The sequence below is a fragment of the Pongo pygmaeus genome, chromosome 3, assembly GCF_028885625.2.
Source record: "Pongo pygmaeus isolate AG05252 chromosome 3, NHGRI_mPonPyg2-v2.0_pri, whole genome shotgun sequence".
NCBI lineage: Eukaryota > Metazoa > Chordata > Mammalia > Primates > Hominidae > Pongo > Pongo pygmaeus.
Window position 1 is genome coordinate 88297195 of NC_072376.2, and position 20875 is coordinate 88318069.

Below are 20875 nucleotides of genomic sequence, written 5' to 3' on the forward strand. Positions count from 1 at the left end.
CATTCTACCCTCTCTCTGCTGTATTATTAGTTTTTCCTCTATCTACTAGATCATATCCAACGTGCTGGTTTTTTTCTGTCTTTAAAAATATTTCTGACCAAGCACAGTGGCTCATGCCTATAATCCCAGCACTTTGGGAGGCCAAGGCAGGCAGATCATTTGAGGCCAAGAATTCAAGACCAGCCTGGCCAACATGGTGAAACCCCGTCTCTACTAAAAATACAAAAATTAGCCAGGCTTGGTGGTGGGCAGCTACTCTGGAGTCTGAAGCAGGAGAATCGCTTGAACTGGGGAGGCAGAGGCTGCAGTGAGCCGAGATAGGGAGGCGGAGGCTGCAGTGAGCTGAGATCGTGCCACTGCACTCCAGCCTGTGTGACAGAGCGAGACTCCATCTCAAAAAAAAAAAAAAAAATTCTTGGACTCTCTTCTTTACCTTTTCCCTGGTCCCACCATCAAGCTATACTGCCTCATTCCTTTTATGTCCTTTATAGAAAAACTCCTTGAAAGAGTTGAAGATATCAACCATCTCCAATGTCTCCAATTCCTCTTTTCATTCTTTCTTAGGCCATTCTAACCAGGCTTTCATCTCCACTGTTCTATCAGACCTGCTCTTAATCAAAACTTTCAATGTCCTCCACATTGCTAAATCCAGTGGTCAGTTCTCAGTCCTCATCTTACTTGACCTATCAGAAGCTTTTAACACATTTGATCTTTCCTTTCTTTTGTAAATGTTTTCTTCACTTGAGTTCCAGGATACTTTTTCCACACACGGTCTTCTCCATGTCAATCAATTACAACTCCATCCTTCCAGCTATTCAAGCTAAAAATCTTGGAACTATCCTTTACTTCCCTCTTTTTCTTGCAGCCCATATCTAGTTTGTCAGTACATCCTGTTGCCTCAACCTTCAAATTATATCCTGCATTTAAGTCTAAACATTTTTTTGTTTTGTTTTGTTTTTGAGACAGGGTCTTGCTCTGTTGACCAGGCTGGGGTGCAGTGGCACCATCATAGCTCACTGTAATCTGGAACTCCTGGGCTCAAGAGATCTTCCTGTCTCAGCCTCCCAAGTAGCTAGGACTACAGACATGTGCCACTGCACCTGGCTAATTTTTAAAATTTTTTTGTAGAGACAAGGTCTCCCTGTGTTGCCCAGGCCAGGACTCATGGCTTCAAGCCATCCTCCTGCCCTGGCTTCCAAATCTCTGGGATTACAAGCACTTTAACTGTATAATAAATTGATATCTTTATAGATCATTTCCATTTACTTTTTTGTGAGTTATTACATTTTTGAAAATACAGTAGACTTTTAGAACCCACAAATGCTTTTCCTTATAGTATCAGGAAATATTGTGTCTAATCTACAAAAGTCGGATTTTTAACAGGCTCAAATAAAAATGGCCTGTTTCTAACAACCAAAGAAACAACAAAGCAACAACATAAACGTACACTCAGATATCCACTTCATACCACCATACACTCAGACATCCTCTTCATACCACCTCAGCAACAGCAACAACACACATACACACACATCTACTTCTCATTACATTTAATGCTGCCTTCCTGATTCAAGCCACCATAATCTCTGCTTGCATTATTATAATAACCTGTCATTTAGTCTTCTTACATTCACCCTACAGACCATTCTCAGCATAACAGCCAGAGTGATCCTCTTAAAAAATAAATCAGATCATGTTATACCCCTTTTTAAAACCTGTGATTTGCTCCTTTTCTCTTAGAGTGAAAGCCAGTGTTCTTACAGTGGCCCACAAAGACTGACATGGTCTTCCCACCACCGCCTTACATCTCTGACCTTATCTTGTACTACTGTAATGTTCCAGCCATATTGGCCTGCTTACTATTCCTCAAACAAAAGTAGGCATTCTCTTGTCTCAGGGCTTTAGTACGTGCTATTCACTGTGTTTGACTGCCACAGTCTTCATGGCTGATCTCTTTCAAGTGTTTGCTCAAATACCACCTTTCAGTGAGTCTTCCCTAACAATCCAACTTAAATTGCAAACACTCCATGCACTCCTAGTCTCCTTTGTGCTACTTATAAACAAAAGCCAAAACCATAGCACTCACTACATTCTAACATACTTGCATAATTTACATACTTATTTTAGTTATTTGACTACCTTCTCTCACAAGAATATAAACTTCACAAAAGCAAGATATTTATCCATTTTGTTCACTGGTATACCTCTAGTACCTAAAACAGTTCCTAGCACATTTTAAGGACTCAAATATTTGTTCAATGAATGAATGAAAGAAATTTAGTTAAAAACTGGAAGAAAACAGGAATGGAGGCCAGCGACAGGAGAACTTCTCTACCTCATTTCCTGTAGGCCTACATGCCTGGGACTTAAAAGCAGGTTATTGTGAGCCTAAGGCCTGAAAACATGCAAACTCTCTTTTTTCTTTCCAACCAAACTCCTGCTTTTTAAAAAATGATATTATTTCTGGGAGTGAGTCTGTGCTGTGTATTTAATCTTGGATTGCCAAGCCAGTGAGGTGGGAAAAGGTTGGAACATATCTCGATTCTAAAGAGTAGAGTTGGATTTTGTAAATATAGGTGTATTTCATGATAATTTAAAATGTTTTCTTGAAGTAATATAGGTGTGTACAAAAAAATACACATATCATAAGTATATAGCTCACTGAATTTTCACAAACTGAATTTGTCAATGTAATTGGCATCCGTAGCAAAAAGCAGAACCCAGCTAACATCTCAGATGCTCCTCTGTGCCCTTTCCAGTTACTAGCTACTACCCAGGGTGACCACTATTCTGACTTCTCATGCCTTGGAAGTGTTTTGCCTAATTTTGTTCTTGATATAAATTAAATCATACAGTATAAACATGCTTGTATCTCTTTTTTTACTCAAAATTTTGTTTGTGAGATTTATCCACATTGTTATATACGGTCAGAGTTTGTTCATTTTCATTGCTATATAAAATTTCACTTACCGTTTAACCATTCTACTGTTGATGGACATTTAAATGGTTTCCAGTTTGGGGGTTATTATGAATAGTGCCACTATCAACATTCTATTAATGTATTTTGGTGTATGTATGCGTGAATTTCTTAGGACATTTTTGTCTTTTTTAAATCCACAGTCAGTGAACCCCTAAGTGTTCCTCAGCATTGCAGTCAGTATATTTACCATGTATACGTTACTCAAATGACAGCTGTAGTTGCAGGCATTACCAAATCCTTCCCTCCTTAATGTTATCACTGGACTTTGTCTACACTTGGGATTCTTAACATGTTGTATTTTGGTTAAGTATGCATATTCATGTTTTTTATTAGATTGTGAGTGCTTTTTAGTACTTTGTTTTACTTGCTTATGTATCCCGACTCCTGACGAGGTACCTGAAATACAGTAAGCTAGTTGAGCGAATGGTGATAGCTGTCACCATTGCCAGTGATTAACAAAGCAAGTTTCCCTAGTTATGTGAATCACTTAGCCTAGAGTAAAATCCATGCTTTAGTTTGATATTTCAGTGTCAAAGGATTAGGAATGGGAAGTCATTTCTCTCTGAGAGAGGCCCAGAACTATGGGCTCAGAACTGAATGTGCTGTGTGGCTAAAGGGAATTGCTATGGCTTTACAAGCCTCTTGGAGATTTAAAGTGTTAACAGCAGTGATTCCAAGGCATAGTGTGGGGGGGCCAGATATAAATAGCAGAACACAAGTAGCGTAATGTGCCACTGCCAAGCTACTGCTGGGGGTGTTTATAAAAAGAAAAGCATTCCTGTCTCAGCTCTCACTGTCAACAACATCCCATCCTGAAGACTCGCTTACCACAACTGAGAGTGGGGAGTCAGTTTGAGGCCTAGCATCATTTAAACTTCCTCCAAAGGCACAAAAGCCAGGTAAACCTTTTGACTTATTTACACTCAGACTAAAGAAATGAACAATTTTTAGGAAAATCCTGATCTAAAGCTTGCTTAAAATTAAAACATATTGCCTTGTGACAGATATCTATCATCTTATATTCAAATCTTTTTTGGAAAGAGAAGTTTAACACAAAGTAGCATGTTGGTACTATATTTTAGTATTTTTAGTAAAAACAAAACAAAACAAAACTGCTTCTGAAGAAATATGGGAAATTGAGGCCAAAATGATCTATAAAAGGGAAGACTCTCTTCCCTTGTGCTGTTCATTCTCATTTTTAGAATCCAGAATATGGTGATTGGTAGGATAAAATAGAAGCTTCATTTGAGTTACATTATCATAAATACTGGGATGAATATTAGGCATTCAGCCAATAGTTGTATAGTCTTAGAATTGCTGCCTACCCAGTTTCTTCTTATTCTTGTTCCCGCCTTCAGAAAGTTATGTAAGACACTTATTTTACCCTCGGGATTCTCTTGATTGTATTTGTGGGAAGGGGGCCATCTCTGACAATCCACTGCTTTGTACCACTACTGGCCTCATCATCTCCTCTGTCCCACTCAAAAGGGCACTTAATGTGCAAAGAGGATAGAAGAATGGATAATGTGCATGGACATATTCCTGGGGAATTCTTAGAAACTAGGAGCTAGGGGACCAATTTGAGACTGCTGTTTTTTAGTCTGATTGTGTTATTTCCTGTGCATGCTGAGGGGAGATTTAGAGATGGGAAGAAAATATGACTCCCAGTGACTGTGGTGGGAGAGATGACATGTCTGGAGGAGTATGGAAATGGACAGATTTAATCTTGAGCAAATCACTGAAATTCTAAGGAGTTTTAGTTTCCTCGTCTGTAGAATGAGAGCATTAGACCACTAGATAAAGCCTAATGGCTCTTGTAGCCCGTTAGGAATTTATTGGTAATCACTTCCTGACCATCATGCTATCCACTCACATTCTAAATGAAAAAATACACAGTGTCATCCTATTCTACTTCTCTACACCTCTTTTTTGAGTCTACTGAATTGAAATTTCTTTATTTTGATTTAGAAGAGAAAAATGAAGACAGGACATTTTGAAATAGTCACCATGCTGCTGGCAACCATGATTCTCGTGGACATTTTCCAGGTAATGTTGGGAATGGGAAGCATGTGTCATTGGAATGGAAATTCGGTGTTTTTTTTTTTTTTTTTTTTGAGATGGAGTGTCACTCTGTCGCCCAGGCTGGAGTGCAGTGGCGTGGTCTAGGTTCACTGCAAGCTCCGCCTCCCAGGTTCACGCCATTCTCCTGCCTCAGCCTCCCGAGTACCTGGGACTACAGGCGCCTGCCACCACACCCGGCTAATTTTTTGTATTTTTGGTAGAGACGGGTTTTCACCGTGTTAGCCAGGATGGTCTCGATCTCCTGACCTCACAATCCGCCCGCCTCGGCCTCCCAAAGTGCTGGGATTACAGGCGTGAGCCACCGCACCTGGCCTGGAATGGAAATTCTTGATATAACATTACCTGAGGCATCTGTGTGGCTTGATGGTGGAAATGAAAGTAGGTAGAATAGGTAAATTAATTTATTATAAGTAGCTCTTTTCATTTTAAATATGTGACACGTTAACTGTAAAAAGTTGAAAAAATTAAAATTAAGCAAAAAAGAGGAAAGATTATTCATAATTCCTCCACTCAGAGGGAATGATTCCCAACCTGTTGGTGTATACAGGCTTCTTGGCTTTTTTCTATGTGTATACTGTTTTTAATTTACAAAAATGGGTTCACACTGTACATAGTATTTTTTCTTTGCATTTTAATACTATGCTGCGTGTCTCGCATATCATCAGATATTCTGAAAATACGTTTTTCTCCAAATAAGATAATGCTGCATTGTTTGATTCCATGTTTTTTAATTAATGACCATTTTCTCACATTTTTTTTTTCTGGCAGAACTTTTATGATTTTATTTGCAATTGACTCTTTAAGCATCCTGTAACATATTTTTATGTAAAATATAATATTTCACTTGATTTTTTTTCCCCACGTAGTTAGCTGCCATATTACTTGTGGGTATTTGTGCACCATTTTAGATGCCTTTTTAAAAATATCTTAAACTCTTAAACTGTTATCCTTTTTTGAATTTAATATTCTAATCCATTTTCTATAGAATCATTGTGTATCCTGTTGCCTGTGTCGCAGTATGTGTTTTATTGAAATATAATTTACATGCCATAAAAATTCACCATTTTTAGCTGTATACTTCAGTGGTTTTAGTATATTCATTATGTTCTGCAACCATCACCACTATCTGATTGCCGAACATTTCCATCAACCCAAAAAGATACCCTGTACTTATTAGCAGTCAGCCCCAATTTTATCCATCCCCCATTCCCTGGCAATCACTGTCTACTTTCTGTGTCTATGGTTTTGCCTATTCTGGATATTTCGCCTGAATGGAATCATACAATATGTGACCTTTTGTGTCTGGCTTCTTTCACTTAGCATAATGTTCTCAGGAGTCCTATCAGTACTTCATTCTTATAGCCAAATAATATTCTATCTTATGGCTGTACCGCATCTTGTTTATCCATTTATCAGCTGATGGACATTTGGGTTGTTTCCACTTTATGGCTATTACGAATAGTGTTGTTGTGAACATTTATGTACAAGTTTTTGTGTGAACATGTGTTTTATTTTTCTTTTTAAAAAATTTTCTAATCATATAGTCTTGACATATTGAGGTACTACAAACACTATTTGGTTATTTGGTAGCATTACAGAGTAAAGTTTACTTATATATAGGAAATACATATGTAAGAATGAATTTGGGGGTTATGATTTATGATTCATAACAAAATTACCTATTGTTGTGAACATGTTTCACTTCTCTTGGGTATACACCTAGTAGTGGAATTGCTGGGTTGTACGGTAATTTTATGTTAACTTTTTTAGGAACTGCCAAACTTTTTCACACTAGCTGCATGGTATTACAATCCCACCAGCAGTACATTAGGGTTCTAATATCTCTGCATCCTTGTGTTACATGTTACTTCTTTTTTCATCGTTTATAGCCATCGTAGAGGATATGAAGCGGTATTTCATTGTGGTTTTGATTTGGTTTTCAATATACTCTTGCAACATAATTTAAGTATATTTTTCTGTAATTGTTTCATGATTTGTTTAGCCAATTTCTCTCCTTGACCTTTAGGCTATTTCCATATTTTTGTAAGAAATTTTTGGTAATTGAATTTCATCAATATGGGCTTTTTTTCTCAGTGGTTATATCAGAGGAATATAATCAGCTTGTTCACCTAGTCTTTTGTACCTGTTTTTAGTATCTGTTCAGTTGTCCCTGAATAGTGGTGGCATTTATGAACTTTGTCACTTCTCAAGGCACGCACCATACAAAATACACAATCAGCTATGGTGTCTGGCCAGAAAGACTTGATGTCTAAAATTAGGCATTTAGAGACTGGTTAGAGGCATAGGGAAAAGACAGGAACATAGTAATAGTAGATCAACTCTGATATAATGTAAGGAATGTGGGAGGTGTTTTCAGGGTCTGGTGTCTTATACGGTGTTGAAGTCTTGAAGATAAATCAGGCATTGGCACCCAAGCTGCACTCTGGTACATTCTGTGCTGTGGAGGAAAGTGCATTTCTTGGCTATGAGATGGCAGTGATTTGATCTCCTGAAGCTCAAATTCCCATGTCAGGAAACTGACCTACAAACCCAGGGCTACGGGGGTCTTAATGACTTCCATGGCAGAATTCTCTGTGGCTAGTAATCAAGACAGTTTCTGAAGCTGGCACAGTTCACTCGTTTGTAAAATGGTGTTAATGATTTTCTGTTCAACCCTTTATAAATGTTGTTATGAAGACAGAATTACACTCTTTTTCAAGTGCTACATAAATGTCCATGGTCTTCATAATTGGAAACATTCTGATTCTTTAGAGGCAACAGAACAGTTTGGTTAAGAGGACAAGACGGCTGGGCACGGTGGCTCACGCCTGTAATCCCAGCATTTTGGGAGGCCAAGATGGGCGGATCACGAGATCAGGAGATCGAGACCATCCTGGCTAACACGGCGAAACCCCGTCTCTACTAAAAATACAGAAAAATTAGCCAGGCATGGTGGCGGGCGTCTGTAGTCCCAGCTACTGGGGAGGCTGAGACGGGAGAATGGCGTGAACCCGGGAGGCGGAGCTTGCAGTGAGCCGAGATAGTGCCACTGCACTCCAGCCTGGGCGACAGAGCGAGACTCCGTCTCAAAAAAAAAAAAAAAAGGACAAGACTCTGGAATTAGACTACCTGAGTTCAAATTCCAGTTCCATGTAAGTCTCAATCTCTTAGTTTCCTCATCTTTGTAAAAAAATAAGGCGGGGGCTAATAATAGTACCTACCTCACAAGGTTGCCGAACACTTCGTGCCTGGCATATAGAAAGAACTCTGGAGATGTTTGTTAAACTTAGTGATAGAGTGGCCACACAGTGTGTCTGAGAAGGAAATATGTAGGAAAAGTTCACAAATGAATAGATGGTTTTAGATAAGAACCAGGTCGTTGTGGCTGTATGATTGTAGGTTTCGTCTTAGACATGTTACGTTTGAAGGGTCTTTGAACATTCAAGTGGAGGTGTTAAGTAGACAGATAAATTTGATATATAGGACTGGCACTTACAGGATAGATCAGATATATTTAGATCATAATTGAAACCGTAAGCATGTATATAACTGCCTGGGGAGCATAGAGTTGAGAGTTAGAAAATACGTAGCCTTGAGAAACTCCAACATTTAGTGGCTAACTGGAATATGTTGGGTCTGCAAAAGAGTCTAAGAAGAAATGCCCCCTTAAGTGAGAGCTGTTTGGGTGGAGAAATGGGTGGGAAGCCATAATGGTGAGGGTTGAGCTATAAGTGGGAAATGAAGTGGAGATGGCAAGGATAGACATCTCTTTCAAGATGTTTGTGAGGGAGAGAAGAGAGATGGGAAAGGACATACCTAGAGCAGGATATGGAACAAGTTTTGTTTTGCTTTTACAAGTTAGTATCTCTGTCTCTGTCTCTCTCTCACTCTCTCTCACACACACACACACACACACAGAGAGAGAGAGAGAGAGAGTTTTTAAGAATCATTCACATAAAACCTGTAACTTTTATTTTGAATCTGTAACTTTAACAGCTTCTGGCTAAATGTGTCTATAAAGTCTCCAACTGAGGTCCCTAAGCAGACTTATGCAACTATGCACCATACGAATATAGAATAATGGAAGAGGCATTATCCTTTTATTTGTAGAAACCCATAAATGGTATTCCTGGGGAGATTTGATCATCTTATTTTTTGATCCATAAGCCAGAGTACAGGGTTCTAATTTAGTTCACTTGAATATTTTGCCAGGTTCTGTGCTAGGTGTGTAGGATTCAAAGATAAAAATGATACAGATCCTACCCTTAAGGAACTAACAGTATAATATATGTATTCCTAGCATGAAATAATACAAGATAACCACATCACACTGGAGAAAGACCTTATGAAAAAATAATGATAACCACGGTATGTTAAAGACTTGATATGTGCCAGGCATGGGGCAAAGGGCTTTGCATATATTTATTATGTAATTTAATTCTCACAGCCATCCCACAGTTAAAATATTATTTCCTCCACTTTATCTTCATGTTTTAATTTATTTTTTATTTTTTGAGATGGAGTTTTGCTCTTTTGCCCAGGCTGGAGTGCAGTGGTGCAGTCTCCGCTCACTGCAACCTCCGCCTTTCGGTTTCTAGCGATTCTCCTGCCTCAGCTTCCTGAGTAGCTGGGATTACAGGCACCTGCCACTGCGCTTAGCTAATTTTTGTATTTTTAGTAGAGATGGGGTTCATCATGTTAGCCAGGCTGGTCTTGAACTCCTGACCTCGTGATCTGCCCGCCTCGGCCTCCCAGAGTGCTGGGATTACAGACATGAGCCACTGCGCCCGGCCTTTTATCCTCATTTTTTTTTAAATTGAAAACTTGAGGATTAGAAATGTCAAGTAACTTTCCCATACCTAGTTAGTAACAAATGGGATTTGAACTCAGATCTGCCTGGCTTCAAAGTGGTGTTAATTACATTACACCACCCTGCTTCTTATGGTATGTGAACATATGTATGTGTATAATTTAGTTGTATGTGGTATTATGCCTCTTCAGTTGTATGTGACTGACGTACAATTCAAACTAGCTGAAGCAAACAGGGAATTTATTGATTCTTACAACTGGTGAAGAACACAGTCTTAGGTACAGTTAGGCCCAGTGTCTAATGTATGTTTTTGGGGCCTCATCTCTACCTCTCAGCAAGCCTTATTTGTTGCTTTATTTTAAGACAGAATTCTCCATGGGACTAAAGAATAACTGTTGGAAGCCCTAGGTCAATATTATCCTTATAGCTTATAGCTTTAGAGGAAGAAAGGTCCATTTTTTTCCTCTGGGAGCTCTGATTGCTAGATTTAGATCACCTGCTTATCCAGGAGGTGCAAAATCATTTCTACCCAGGCCATATGGACAAGGGAGGGGGCAACCCCAAAGGAAAAGGAGTAATGTTTGTCATTATGGGTTATAGATCATGAATAATATTTTGCATATGATACTTCAAATTCCCAACAGCCTTGAAGGGTCAAAGAAATCTAGCTAAGATGTTCAAAGCCAGGACTGCCACCCATTTCTTTAGCTTCACATTCATTGTTCTTTGCTCTGTACCATAATGTCCAGATAAATGAGCTACAGGCACAATCTCACCCATACCTCTCACCCACTGACATTTACTCTTCCACACAAATATGTCACAGCTGAGAAAAGTTATCAATAGCAATGGAATATACTTCCTGCATAAAAACCTACCCAAAATTGGTTATAAGTAAGGAGAGAATTTTGGCAAGGGATGAGAAGGTGGGGGTAATAATGTGAGAGAAAATGATATTCACTAAATTTCTTATTTCAAGAGTATTAATTTCTTTTTCCTTTGAAGGTGAAGGCTGAAGTGTTAGACATGGCAGATAATGCATTTGATGATGAATACCTGAAATGTACAGACAGGATGGAAATTAAATACGTTCCCCAACTGCTAAAGGAGGAAAAAGCAAGCCACCAGCAATTAGATACTGTGTGGGAAAATGCAAAAGCCAAATGGGCAGCCCGAAAGACTCAAATCTTTCTCCCTATGAATTTTAAGGATAACCATGGAATAGCCCTGATGGCATATATTTCTGAAGCTCAAGAGCAAACTCCCTTTTACCATCTGTTCAGTGAAGCTGTGAAGATGGCTGGCCAATCTCGAGAAGATTATATCTATGGCTTCCAGTTCAAAGCTTTCCACTTTTACCTGACAAGAGCCCTGCAGTTGCTGAGAAGACCTTGTGAGGCCAGTTCCAAAAATGTGGTATATAGAACAAGCCAGAGTACTTCATTTACATTTGGAGGGCTAAACCAAGCCAGGTTTGGCCATTTTACCTTGGCATATTCAGCCAAACCTCAGGCTGCTAATGACCAGCTCACTGTGTTATCCATCTACACATGCCTTGGAGTTGACATTGAAAATTTTCTTGATAAAGAAAGTGAAAGAATTACTTTAATACCTCTGAATGAGGTTTTTCAAGTGTCACAGGAAGGGGCTGGCAATAACCTTATCCTTCAAAGCATAAACAAGACCTGCAGCCATTATGAGTGTGCATTTCTAGGTGGTAAGTGTCTGCTCTGTCTGTGCTTGGCTGGGAGGGAAGGAGTGGGATTCTTAGGCTTAGGGAAAGGTCAGTGAAAGGAGAGTGAGAGGTGTTTGAAAGGTGAAATGACATTTGGCAGTTTTCCATCTAGCTTCTTTCATACTGTCTTTTTACCCATAATTAATTTTATGAAAATTGTACATTTACAGTATTATTAAAAGTTAAAAAAAATTAGCACTATAAGGCAGTGGTTCTTAACCAAAGGCAGTTTTGCCCTGCAGGGTCATTTGGCAATGGTCAGAAACATTTTTGGTTGTCACAGCTGGGGAAAAGCGGGATTGCTACTGACATCTAATGGGTAGAGGCCAGAAACACTGATAGACAATGCATAGGACAGCCCCACACAACAAAGAATTATATGGCCCAAAATGTTGGTAGTGCTGATGTTGAGAGACCCTACTATAAGGCTTACAATAAATAAATAGTGCAGCCTGGGCGACCTAGGGAGACCACCATCTCTACAAAAATAAAAATAAATTAAAAAGTAGCCAGGCATGGTGGCACATGCCTGTGGTCCCAGCTACATGGGAGGCTGAAGTGGGAGGATTGCTTGAGCCCAAGAGGCCGAGGCTGTAGTGAGCTGTAATCACACCACTGCACTCCAGCCTTGCAACAGAGAAAGACCCTGTCTCAAAAAAGAAGAAAAAGAAAAATAGCAGTCGCCAGCCCCACCTTTCCTCAATTTCCACTCCTCAGTGGCATCCAGTTTTCATTCTTTTAGCTATTCAGGTGCTTACTGTCATGTTTCCAAGTAAATAACATGCTTCAACATGTTATTTCTTGGTTTTTAAATCTTTAGACATCATGTATTGACTTCCTACTATAGAGAACGAGTATGTAACCCTCATCTACCGTGTGTTAGTTAAGAATTTTTTATGCGTTCAGCTGTAAGTTACAGAAAACCTGACTGAACTTTCATTTAATAAGTCTTAGAGGCAGGCTGTTCAGAGTCAGTGCAGTGGCTCATCTATGTCATCAGTCACTCATGCTCTTTCTTTCTGTTCCACCATCCTTACCATGTTTTGTTTGTGGATTCATGTTTGCACTTGTGACTGTTGCAGCTCTAGGCATCAATCCATGTCCAAGACAAAAAGAAAGGAAAGGAGATGACAGCCAAATCTACTTGTTCAATAAGGAAAGTAAAAGCTTTCCCAGAAACCCTTACTAAACTCCTGATTACAGGTCATTGACTTGAACAGTTTCTTGGTCACCCATAGCTACCAGAGAAGCCTTTCTCCAGCCAAGGGAATATAGTGTGTGGGGGAGACAAAGGAAAAGGGAATTAGAAATGGCTGTTAGATCAGTAAACCAAAAGTTTCTGAAAGCCAACACCCTCCTTCCCAATGTATGTCCATTTCCCCCTTCCCATTCTCCCAGCATAGTAAAGACAGGTCATAGCTGAGTTAGAGTGGTTTTTCTGTGCTTAAATCCCTCTTTTACCCCAGGGTTATTCTATGATTTTTTTGTTTGTTTCCTTAGTTTTTTTAATATCCCATCAGTAATTCACCTCCAAATCCTTTGACAGAAATATAAATTTCTTCTTTCCCCTGGATAATTCCCTCATCATACTGCTCCATGATAAGCTCTTTAGGCCTGCTGAACATCCTGAAATCTCTCCTCATTACCATTCTGAGATACTGCTTCTTCCCTATGAGAGATCTCCTATTTCTTGGATTTGCAACTCTTTCTTGGATTACTCCTTTGTTTGGTGTGGTGGGGATGGGGGTTCTGCAGAAGTTTCTGAGAAATGGTCCACTAAGGAAAATTTTCTAAGTCTCTGCATCTCTGAGAGATCTACCTTTAAGCTTGATTAATAGTTTATGTAGATTTGCATTTCTATTTTAGAAACTATTTTTCCTTGGAATTTTGAAGATATTCCTCCAGTGACTTCTAGGTTCTGTAGCTGTTGTTGAAAGGCATGAAGCCATTCTAATTACTAAAACTTTGAATGAGACTTTTTAAAAACAAAAATCTGGAAGGTTTTAGGTTGTTTTCTTTATTCCCAACATTCTGAAATTTCATGGTGTTGTGCCTTAGTGTGTGTGAGCAAAGGGTTAGTAAACTCCTTCTCCTGTCTCCTATGAAAATGGCCTCCTGGTGATCTTCCAGCACTCTTTCTCTGCAATCTATGAAAGGTGGAATGACAGCTGTGTGACCTTACAACATTGCCTGTGGTAAACATAACCCTTGATTGGTAAAGTGCATCTGAGCTGGGAGGATTGTGAATGAACTATAAATACTTGAGGAGAAGCCATAGCTTTGGGCTTTCCTGAGTGTGGTGTGACATACCCAGGTGTTCTTCTTGTTGAGTCCTGGAAGGAGAGCAGTACTCTCGTACCAATCCTGCGTAGGTTCAAAATATATTGTATTTTATATGTAGCATGAGGCTACTAAGCTAGAGAGGCTTCTACACCCACCTGTGTAATCTTGTTTCCTTGAACCTGAGCTGTAATTTGGAGGCAAAAGAACAGCCCTGGACTCCTGTGAAGACTTGCATTAAAGGAACAAGCTGCTCTGCTGCTAGACAGTATGTTCTATTCACTGCCGTATATTCTTCTGCAAAACTGAGTAAACTGGTGAGGGGTTGGCCTTTTTGGGTCTTGAAGGTGTGATTGCCTAACTGAACCAAAAACCATCGCTGCTGGGTCAAGTAGAGTAATGCGTGCAGTAGGCCTCAAAGTGGGATAGACTTTTAGATCTTGACTAAATGTAGCCAAGGTACTATGAGATAAAAAAAGGCTGGGTGGTAGGGAAGTGCTAATGAGACATTGATATCTGGGTAGGGACAGATCCACTTATGATTGGATGGCAGAAGCTGTGGGGCTATTGAGGTGCCTAGGGTGAAAATCTTAAGGAAGTCCTCACTCTTAGGGCTGTACCTGCACTTGTATATTGCTGAGAGTGCCTCCTTAAATTTTCTCTAGGCACCTTATTTGCCTCACCCTAGTCCTGCATCTGAGTTGCACCTGAGAAGGACGATTCTTGAAGGAGCAGATGAAAGCTGAAATGAGTAAATTTGTGTTGAAAGGAAAAGTGCTTATCAAAAAGATAGGGGAAAAAAGACAAAAGATGAGATGAGAAATGCTGGCTAGGGTTTGGAGAAAAGGGAACCCTAGAACACTGTTGGTAGGAAGGTAGATTGGTGCAGCCATTATGGAAAACAGTATGGAGGTTTCTATCTTTAAATAGAAATAAAAATAGAACTACTGGTCAGGCACAGTGGCTCACGCCTGTAATCCCAGCACTTTGGGAGGCTGAGGCGGGCAGATCACCTGAGGTCAGGAGTTCGAGATCAGATTGGCCAACATGGTGAAACACCATCTCTACTAAAAATACAAAAATTAGCCAGGTGTGGTGCCACATGCCTGTAATCTCAGCTACTCAGGAGGCTGAGACAGGAGAATTGCTTGAACCCAGGAAGAGGAGGTTGCAGTGAACTGAGACCGCACAACTGCACTCCAGCCTGGGCAACAAGAGCCCCCCCACCCCCTCCCCCCAGAAAAATAGAACTACCATATGACCCAGTAATCCCTCTCTTGGGTATACACCCCAAAGAGTTGAAATCACCATCTCATAAAGATATCTGCACTCCCATGTTCACTGCAGCATTCTTCATGGTAACCAAGATATAGAAACAACCTAAATGTCCACCAACAGACAAAGGGATAAGGAAAATGTGGTATATATACAATAGGGTATTATTCAGCCTTAAAAAAAGAGAGAGATTCTGCCATTTGCTACAACATGGATGGACCTGGAGGAGGGCATTAGGCTAAGTGAAATAAGCCAGACACAGAAAGCTATTGCATCATCTCAGTTATATGTGGAATATATATGAGATCAAAAACGAGAGAGAACGAAACAGTAGTTACCACAGGTGTGGGGAGAGGAACTGAAGAGATGTAGATCAAAGGATACCAAATAGCAGAGAGGTAGGATGAACAGATTTAGAGATCTAATGTGAAACATGAGGACTAAAGTCAATAAAATTGTATTTTACTTAAATAAGTGGATTTTAGCTCTCTTGTTACATATACAAAAATATGTGAGATGATAGCTATGTTAATTTGCTTCACTATAGTAACCGTTTTACTATCCATATGTATTTCATGATATCATGTAAACCTTAAATATACACAATAAAATTCATTTTTCAAAAAAGGAAAAGTGCTCATTCTCACCAACCATTCATTGGACCTGACCCAAAACCAAGCCAGCTGGGGCCAGTTTAGACGAGCTCATGGGAACTGATTGTGGGTATGCATGTCTTCTTTCCTGTTCCCTCTACATGACAGTAGCCTGAAATTGGCCGTACTTTAGAGTTATATCATGGAAATCAGAAAACACTACAAACCAGGGTCTCCCTCCCTCCCTACACCAATCTTGTGAAACTTTACCAGCATAGCGCAGCCAAAAACCCGGCTGCAGCTGGGCTGACAGAAATGATACTGCTTTTGGTGCTTTTGATGCCTTTGGCCAGATGCCGTTTGTGGAACAGTTAGTTATATCAAAGCCCTGGCTGCAGTGGCTACAACCTAAATTTAGCACAGGGGTCTGGTTGATGGGCTGAGGTGGGCAATGGAGCCCACAGACTCCATGTTTGTGAGTGAGATTATGAAAGAACCAAAGAGGTTCTATTGGATTGATTCTGAAAGCGCCAGAGTTCAGACCCGCATGGAGAAGTGCAGGTCATTGTGGAGGCGCACATGTACCACGTGTTTAGGGAGCTATGACAGTCAGTCATTGTACTTGAGTGTGTTGATTTAACCCTGGGCTGGAGTCCTCTGCCGCCATCTAGAGATGGGAAGTCAGGATCAAAAACTCCCTGGAGTAACCTTTAAAGACAGGCAGTTTGAAACAGTGTGAAGAACAATGGCTAAGTGTTTTAAGAGCCCTAGCTAAGGACGATATAGTCAGAATCTTGTTCCATTGTGACTGGATATAACTGAGCCTTTGGATTAAAAAAAGACAATATTTCTAAAAGGGGTAAAAAAATTTTTACTGCATTAAGTTTAGTGTGCTAAACACAGTCCGACAATGTTTTAAACTTGCCTGTGATTTCCAAGATAAAAATATATTGTGAGTTTTTCAAAAACTAGTTAGCTGAAAACTTTGTTCGTTAGGAAGTAGAGAGAATATCAACATCTCTTTAGATAATATAGTTCCTGGTGGTCATAGGCATTAATCTTGGTATTAATCCAAGCTGATGTGAGTGAACTCTGAGAAAAGGAGTTAACAGAAACCCTTCTCCTTCCTCAATAGAAGATTAGCCCAGGTTGACTATCTTTTATGCTATTTTTCTAGAAAATGTGATAAAGTTGAAATGTTAGCTGTATAATCAAGCTACATCCATTATCATTAAAAATTACTCCACTGGGGCTGGGTGCAGTGGTGTGTGCCCGTAGACCCAACTATTGGGGAGGCTGAGGCAAGAGGATCCCTTGACCCGAGGAATTCAAGTGCAGCCTGGGCAACATAGTGAGACACCCATCTCTTAAAAAAATTACTCCACGGGAAAATTATACCTCAGTTGGTAGGACGGTGAATGAATTATAAATACCTGGTAGGAAGCCATGGCTTTGGGGCTCCCTGCACCCTACAGTGCAAATATATCAGGTTTATAGGAAGAAAATTTATACGCAGAGAAATAGTAGGGCACATATCATCCCCTGAACTCTCATTTTTTTTACTGAACAGAGTAGGCAGAGATTATCTGGCATTTTGGTCAATGTTTCCATAGAGAGGGGCGAGCCTGTGTAATGCTGTACATAATTTATACAGTAAGAGGGCCAGGGAATATTGTTGCCTGGCTGGAAAGTAGCCTTGAGAGAAAGGAGGAGCCTCTAGACTCTGGTGGCTAGTAGTAGTATTTTGTAGAGTTTACTGAGACCTGTTGAGCCAGCTCTCTGCTAAGCCATCAAAAGGGGGAAAGAAGGTGAGCCTACAGGACTATCCAGATTTATTTGTTATAAATCTACCCCCAGCCCTTGGTGTGCTCATTACATGTTAAGTATCTCTATTGGTTCTGACTGGCACCTTTCTTTAGCATTTCCTGGGTGTAGCAAAGTTTCTGTACTGTTGTCTGGGATTGTCTAGGATTGAGACATCAATAAGATCCATGTCGCTAGGCCTAATAGGAAGTGACATATCCAATACCACAAGAAATTCGTACTTCTAAACAGTGGCTGAAGTGTCCCTGAATGCTATAGCAAATTCACCAGGCTGCCAAGGAATATTTTTAAATTTCGCAACAGACACTGCCATACTTGATATTTGTCAGACACTGGGTGAACTACTAGCTGAGGTGGAACTCAGTTTAAAAGTTACATGTTATATCATAGTACCTTCTGTTTGATGACATCATAAATTTGCAAAGCTGGATCTTTTTAGCAATTGTTATAATGAAACCAAGTATATGTGAAAATCAATGTGGCATTTATCAATACCCCAAATCAATAAATATTTATATCTTAACACCGTAGTAAACATTTGAAAAAACAGCACATACTTTTTAAAAGTATTATTATTTTATTCTTAACAATAATTACTTGCTAATGGGATTTGTTTGCTTTTCGGACATTCACAGCTTCTCAGACCCTGGAATCAGATTGTGTACTATCTCATTTCCTGTTCCACACTGATTTTCACATATACTTGCTTTTTGTGACAACAATTGCTAAAAAGACCTAGCTTTGCAAATGATATGGTTTAGATCTGTGTTCCTACTCAAATCTCATGTTCAATTGTAATCTCCAATGTTGGAGGTGGGGCCTGGAAGGAGGTGATTGGATCATGGGGGCAGTTTCTAATTATTTAGCACCATCCCCCTTGTGCTGTTCTCATGATAGAGTTCTCACAACATCTGGTTGTTTAAAAGTGTGTAGCATCTTCCCCGTCTCCCTCTTCCTCTTGCTCTGGCCATGTAAGACGAGCCTGCTTCCCCTTCACCTTCTGCCATGAGTGTAAGTTTCCTGAGGCCTCCCCTGCCATGCTTCCTGTACAGCCTGCCGAATCATGAGCCAATCAAAACTCTTTTCTTTATAAATTACCCAGTCTCAGATATTTCTTTATAGCAGTGGGAGAACAGACATATGTCATCAAACAGTTTGTAACATGATATAATATGTAACTTTAAAACTGAGTTCTACCTCAAGCTAGTGGTTCACACGGTGTCTGACAGACATCAAGCCTGGCTGTGTTTTTCTTGAAATTTAAAAATATTCTTTGAAGGCCGGGTGCGGTGGCTCACGTCTGTAATCCCAGCACTTTGGGAGGCCGAGGCGGGTGGATCACGGGGTCAGGAGTTCGAGACCAGCCTGGCCAACATGGTGAAACCCTGTCTCTACTAAAAATACAAAAATTAGCCAGGTATGGTGGTGGGCACCTGTAGTCCCAGCTACTCGGGAGGCTGAGGCAGGAGAATCACTTGAACCTGGGAGGCAGAGGTTGCAGTGAGCTGAGATTACGCCATTGCACTCCCGCCTGGGCAGCAAGAGTGAAACTCCATCTTAAAATAAATAAATAAATAAATAAAAATATTCTTTGGTAGCCCTGTGAACACCTCAGCCACTGTTTAGAAAAACCACAGATCTAATGGCAGGTCAGCCACATGTTTGTGAAAGTGGATTAGGTTTTAGGAGCCAGGTTTGGCCCTTTATTGGAGGTAAGATTTCCATATGACAGTGGAGCTTTTGAGAGTTTGTCCAGCCTTATGGGAATTTAGTTCAGAGAGAACGTATTGCATAATAAGATACTGGTTTAGTGAATCATGACTTTTCCTTCGATAAGACGGTCTGTCTCAATTAGGCCCAGTTAACAGGGCTAGCAGTAGCAGCCCTGCAGAAAGAGGAAGTCCTTGTGACCTACAAATTCTGATGTAGTCTTGTTGCCAGAGATTCTAATCAGCTGTGAGTATAGTCATTGACATTTGTAATTTCTTTGGATCTGAAAGAGATAGGGAACTTGTGGGAGGGCTTTATTTACTCTTGTCCAGACTGCGTCTAATGTTTCTAACTGTAGATTTCTCTGCTAACATGACAGCCATGTAATCTCCAATATTTAACAAGTCAGGGATGTGGAGGGCTTCTTTTGGTAGAGAGCTAGAGACCAGATCCAAAACCTAGTCCTGTCCTGTTCATCCCATCCTCATAATTAAGAAAAAAAAATTTAATAGCTTTACTGAGTTGTAATTGATGTGCAATAAACTGCACATAAAGTAAAATTTAGTAAGTTTTGATATATGTATATGCCAATGAAATCATCACTACAATAAAGACAATGAGCATTTTATATTTGTTGCTTACAAAAGTTTCATGCCTCTTTGCAATTCCTTTCTCCTCCGTTTCCCTGTTTCCCAGTCCCCCCAGGCATCTACTAATGTACTTTCTGTCACTACAGATTAGTTGGCACTGTCTAGAGTTTCATTCAAATCTTATCATGCAGTATGTTCTCTTTTTTGCTTGGCTTCTTTCACTCGGCATAATTGTTTTGAGATTCATCTGTGTTGTTGCATGTATCAATAGTTTATGCTGTTGTAGAATAGTGGATATAACACAGTTTACTTGTCTATTCGCCTGTTGATGAGTACGTGGGTTGTTTCCAGTCCTTGGCTATTACAAATAAAACTTCTATGAACATTTATGTACAAGTCTTTGTATGGACATATGCTTTCATTACACTTGAGTAAATGCCTAGGAATGCATTGGCTGGATTATATGATAGGTATATGTGTAGCTTTGAAAGAAGCTGCCAAATGGTTTTCCAGAGTACCTGTACCATTTTACATTCTCACCAGGAGTGTATAAAAGTTCCAGCTATACCACATTCTTGCCAACACTTGATAGATGTCTTTTTAACAGTTCTAAATAGATATGTGGTGTTATTTTATTGTGGTTTTAATTTGCATGTTCCTAATGAGTAATAATGTTGAGCATCTTTTCACATACTTATTTGCCATTTGTATATATTTACTGAAACATCTGCTCAAAGATTTTTGTCCATTTTTAATGAGGTTGTTTTCTTATCTTTTGAGAATTATTTATGTATTGTAGGTACGAGGTTTTTGTTTGATATGTGATTTGCAAATATTTTCTCCCAATTTGTAGCTTTTTTTTTTTTTTTTGAGACAGAGTCTCACTCTGTCACCCAGGCTGGAGTGCAGTGGCGCAATTTTGGCTCACTGCAACCTCTGCTTCCCAGGTTCAACCAATTCTCCTGTCTCAGTCTCCCAAGTAGCTGGGACTTCAGG

The 20875-nt window shown here is 39.8% G+C and overlaps 1 protein-coding gene across 10 annotated transcripts in view; it reads left to right on the forward strand.

Moving 5' to 3' along the window:
- ART3 (ADP-ribosyltransferase 3 (inactive)) overlaps positions 1-20875 on the forward strand; it is a 68734-nt gene that overhangs the window by 26896 nt on the left and 20963 nt on the right. For 9 of the 10 annotated variants that reach the window (XM_054485984.2, XM_054485989.2, XM_054485985.2 and 6 more), the window contains exons 2-3: positions 4949-5026; positions 10878-11589. In XM_054485984.2, the coding sequence (XP_054341959.1) occupies positions 4949-5026; positions 10878-11589 (790 nt within the window). Of the gene's footprint in view, positions 1-3787; positions 3880-4948; positions 5027-10877; positions 11590-20875 lie in introns of those variants that run through there. The other variant, XM_054485986.1, reaches the window with a different exon arrangement.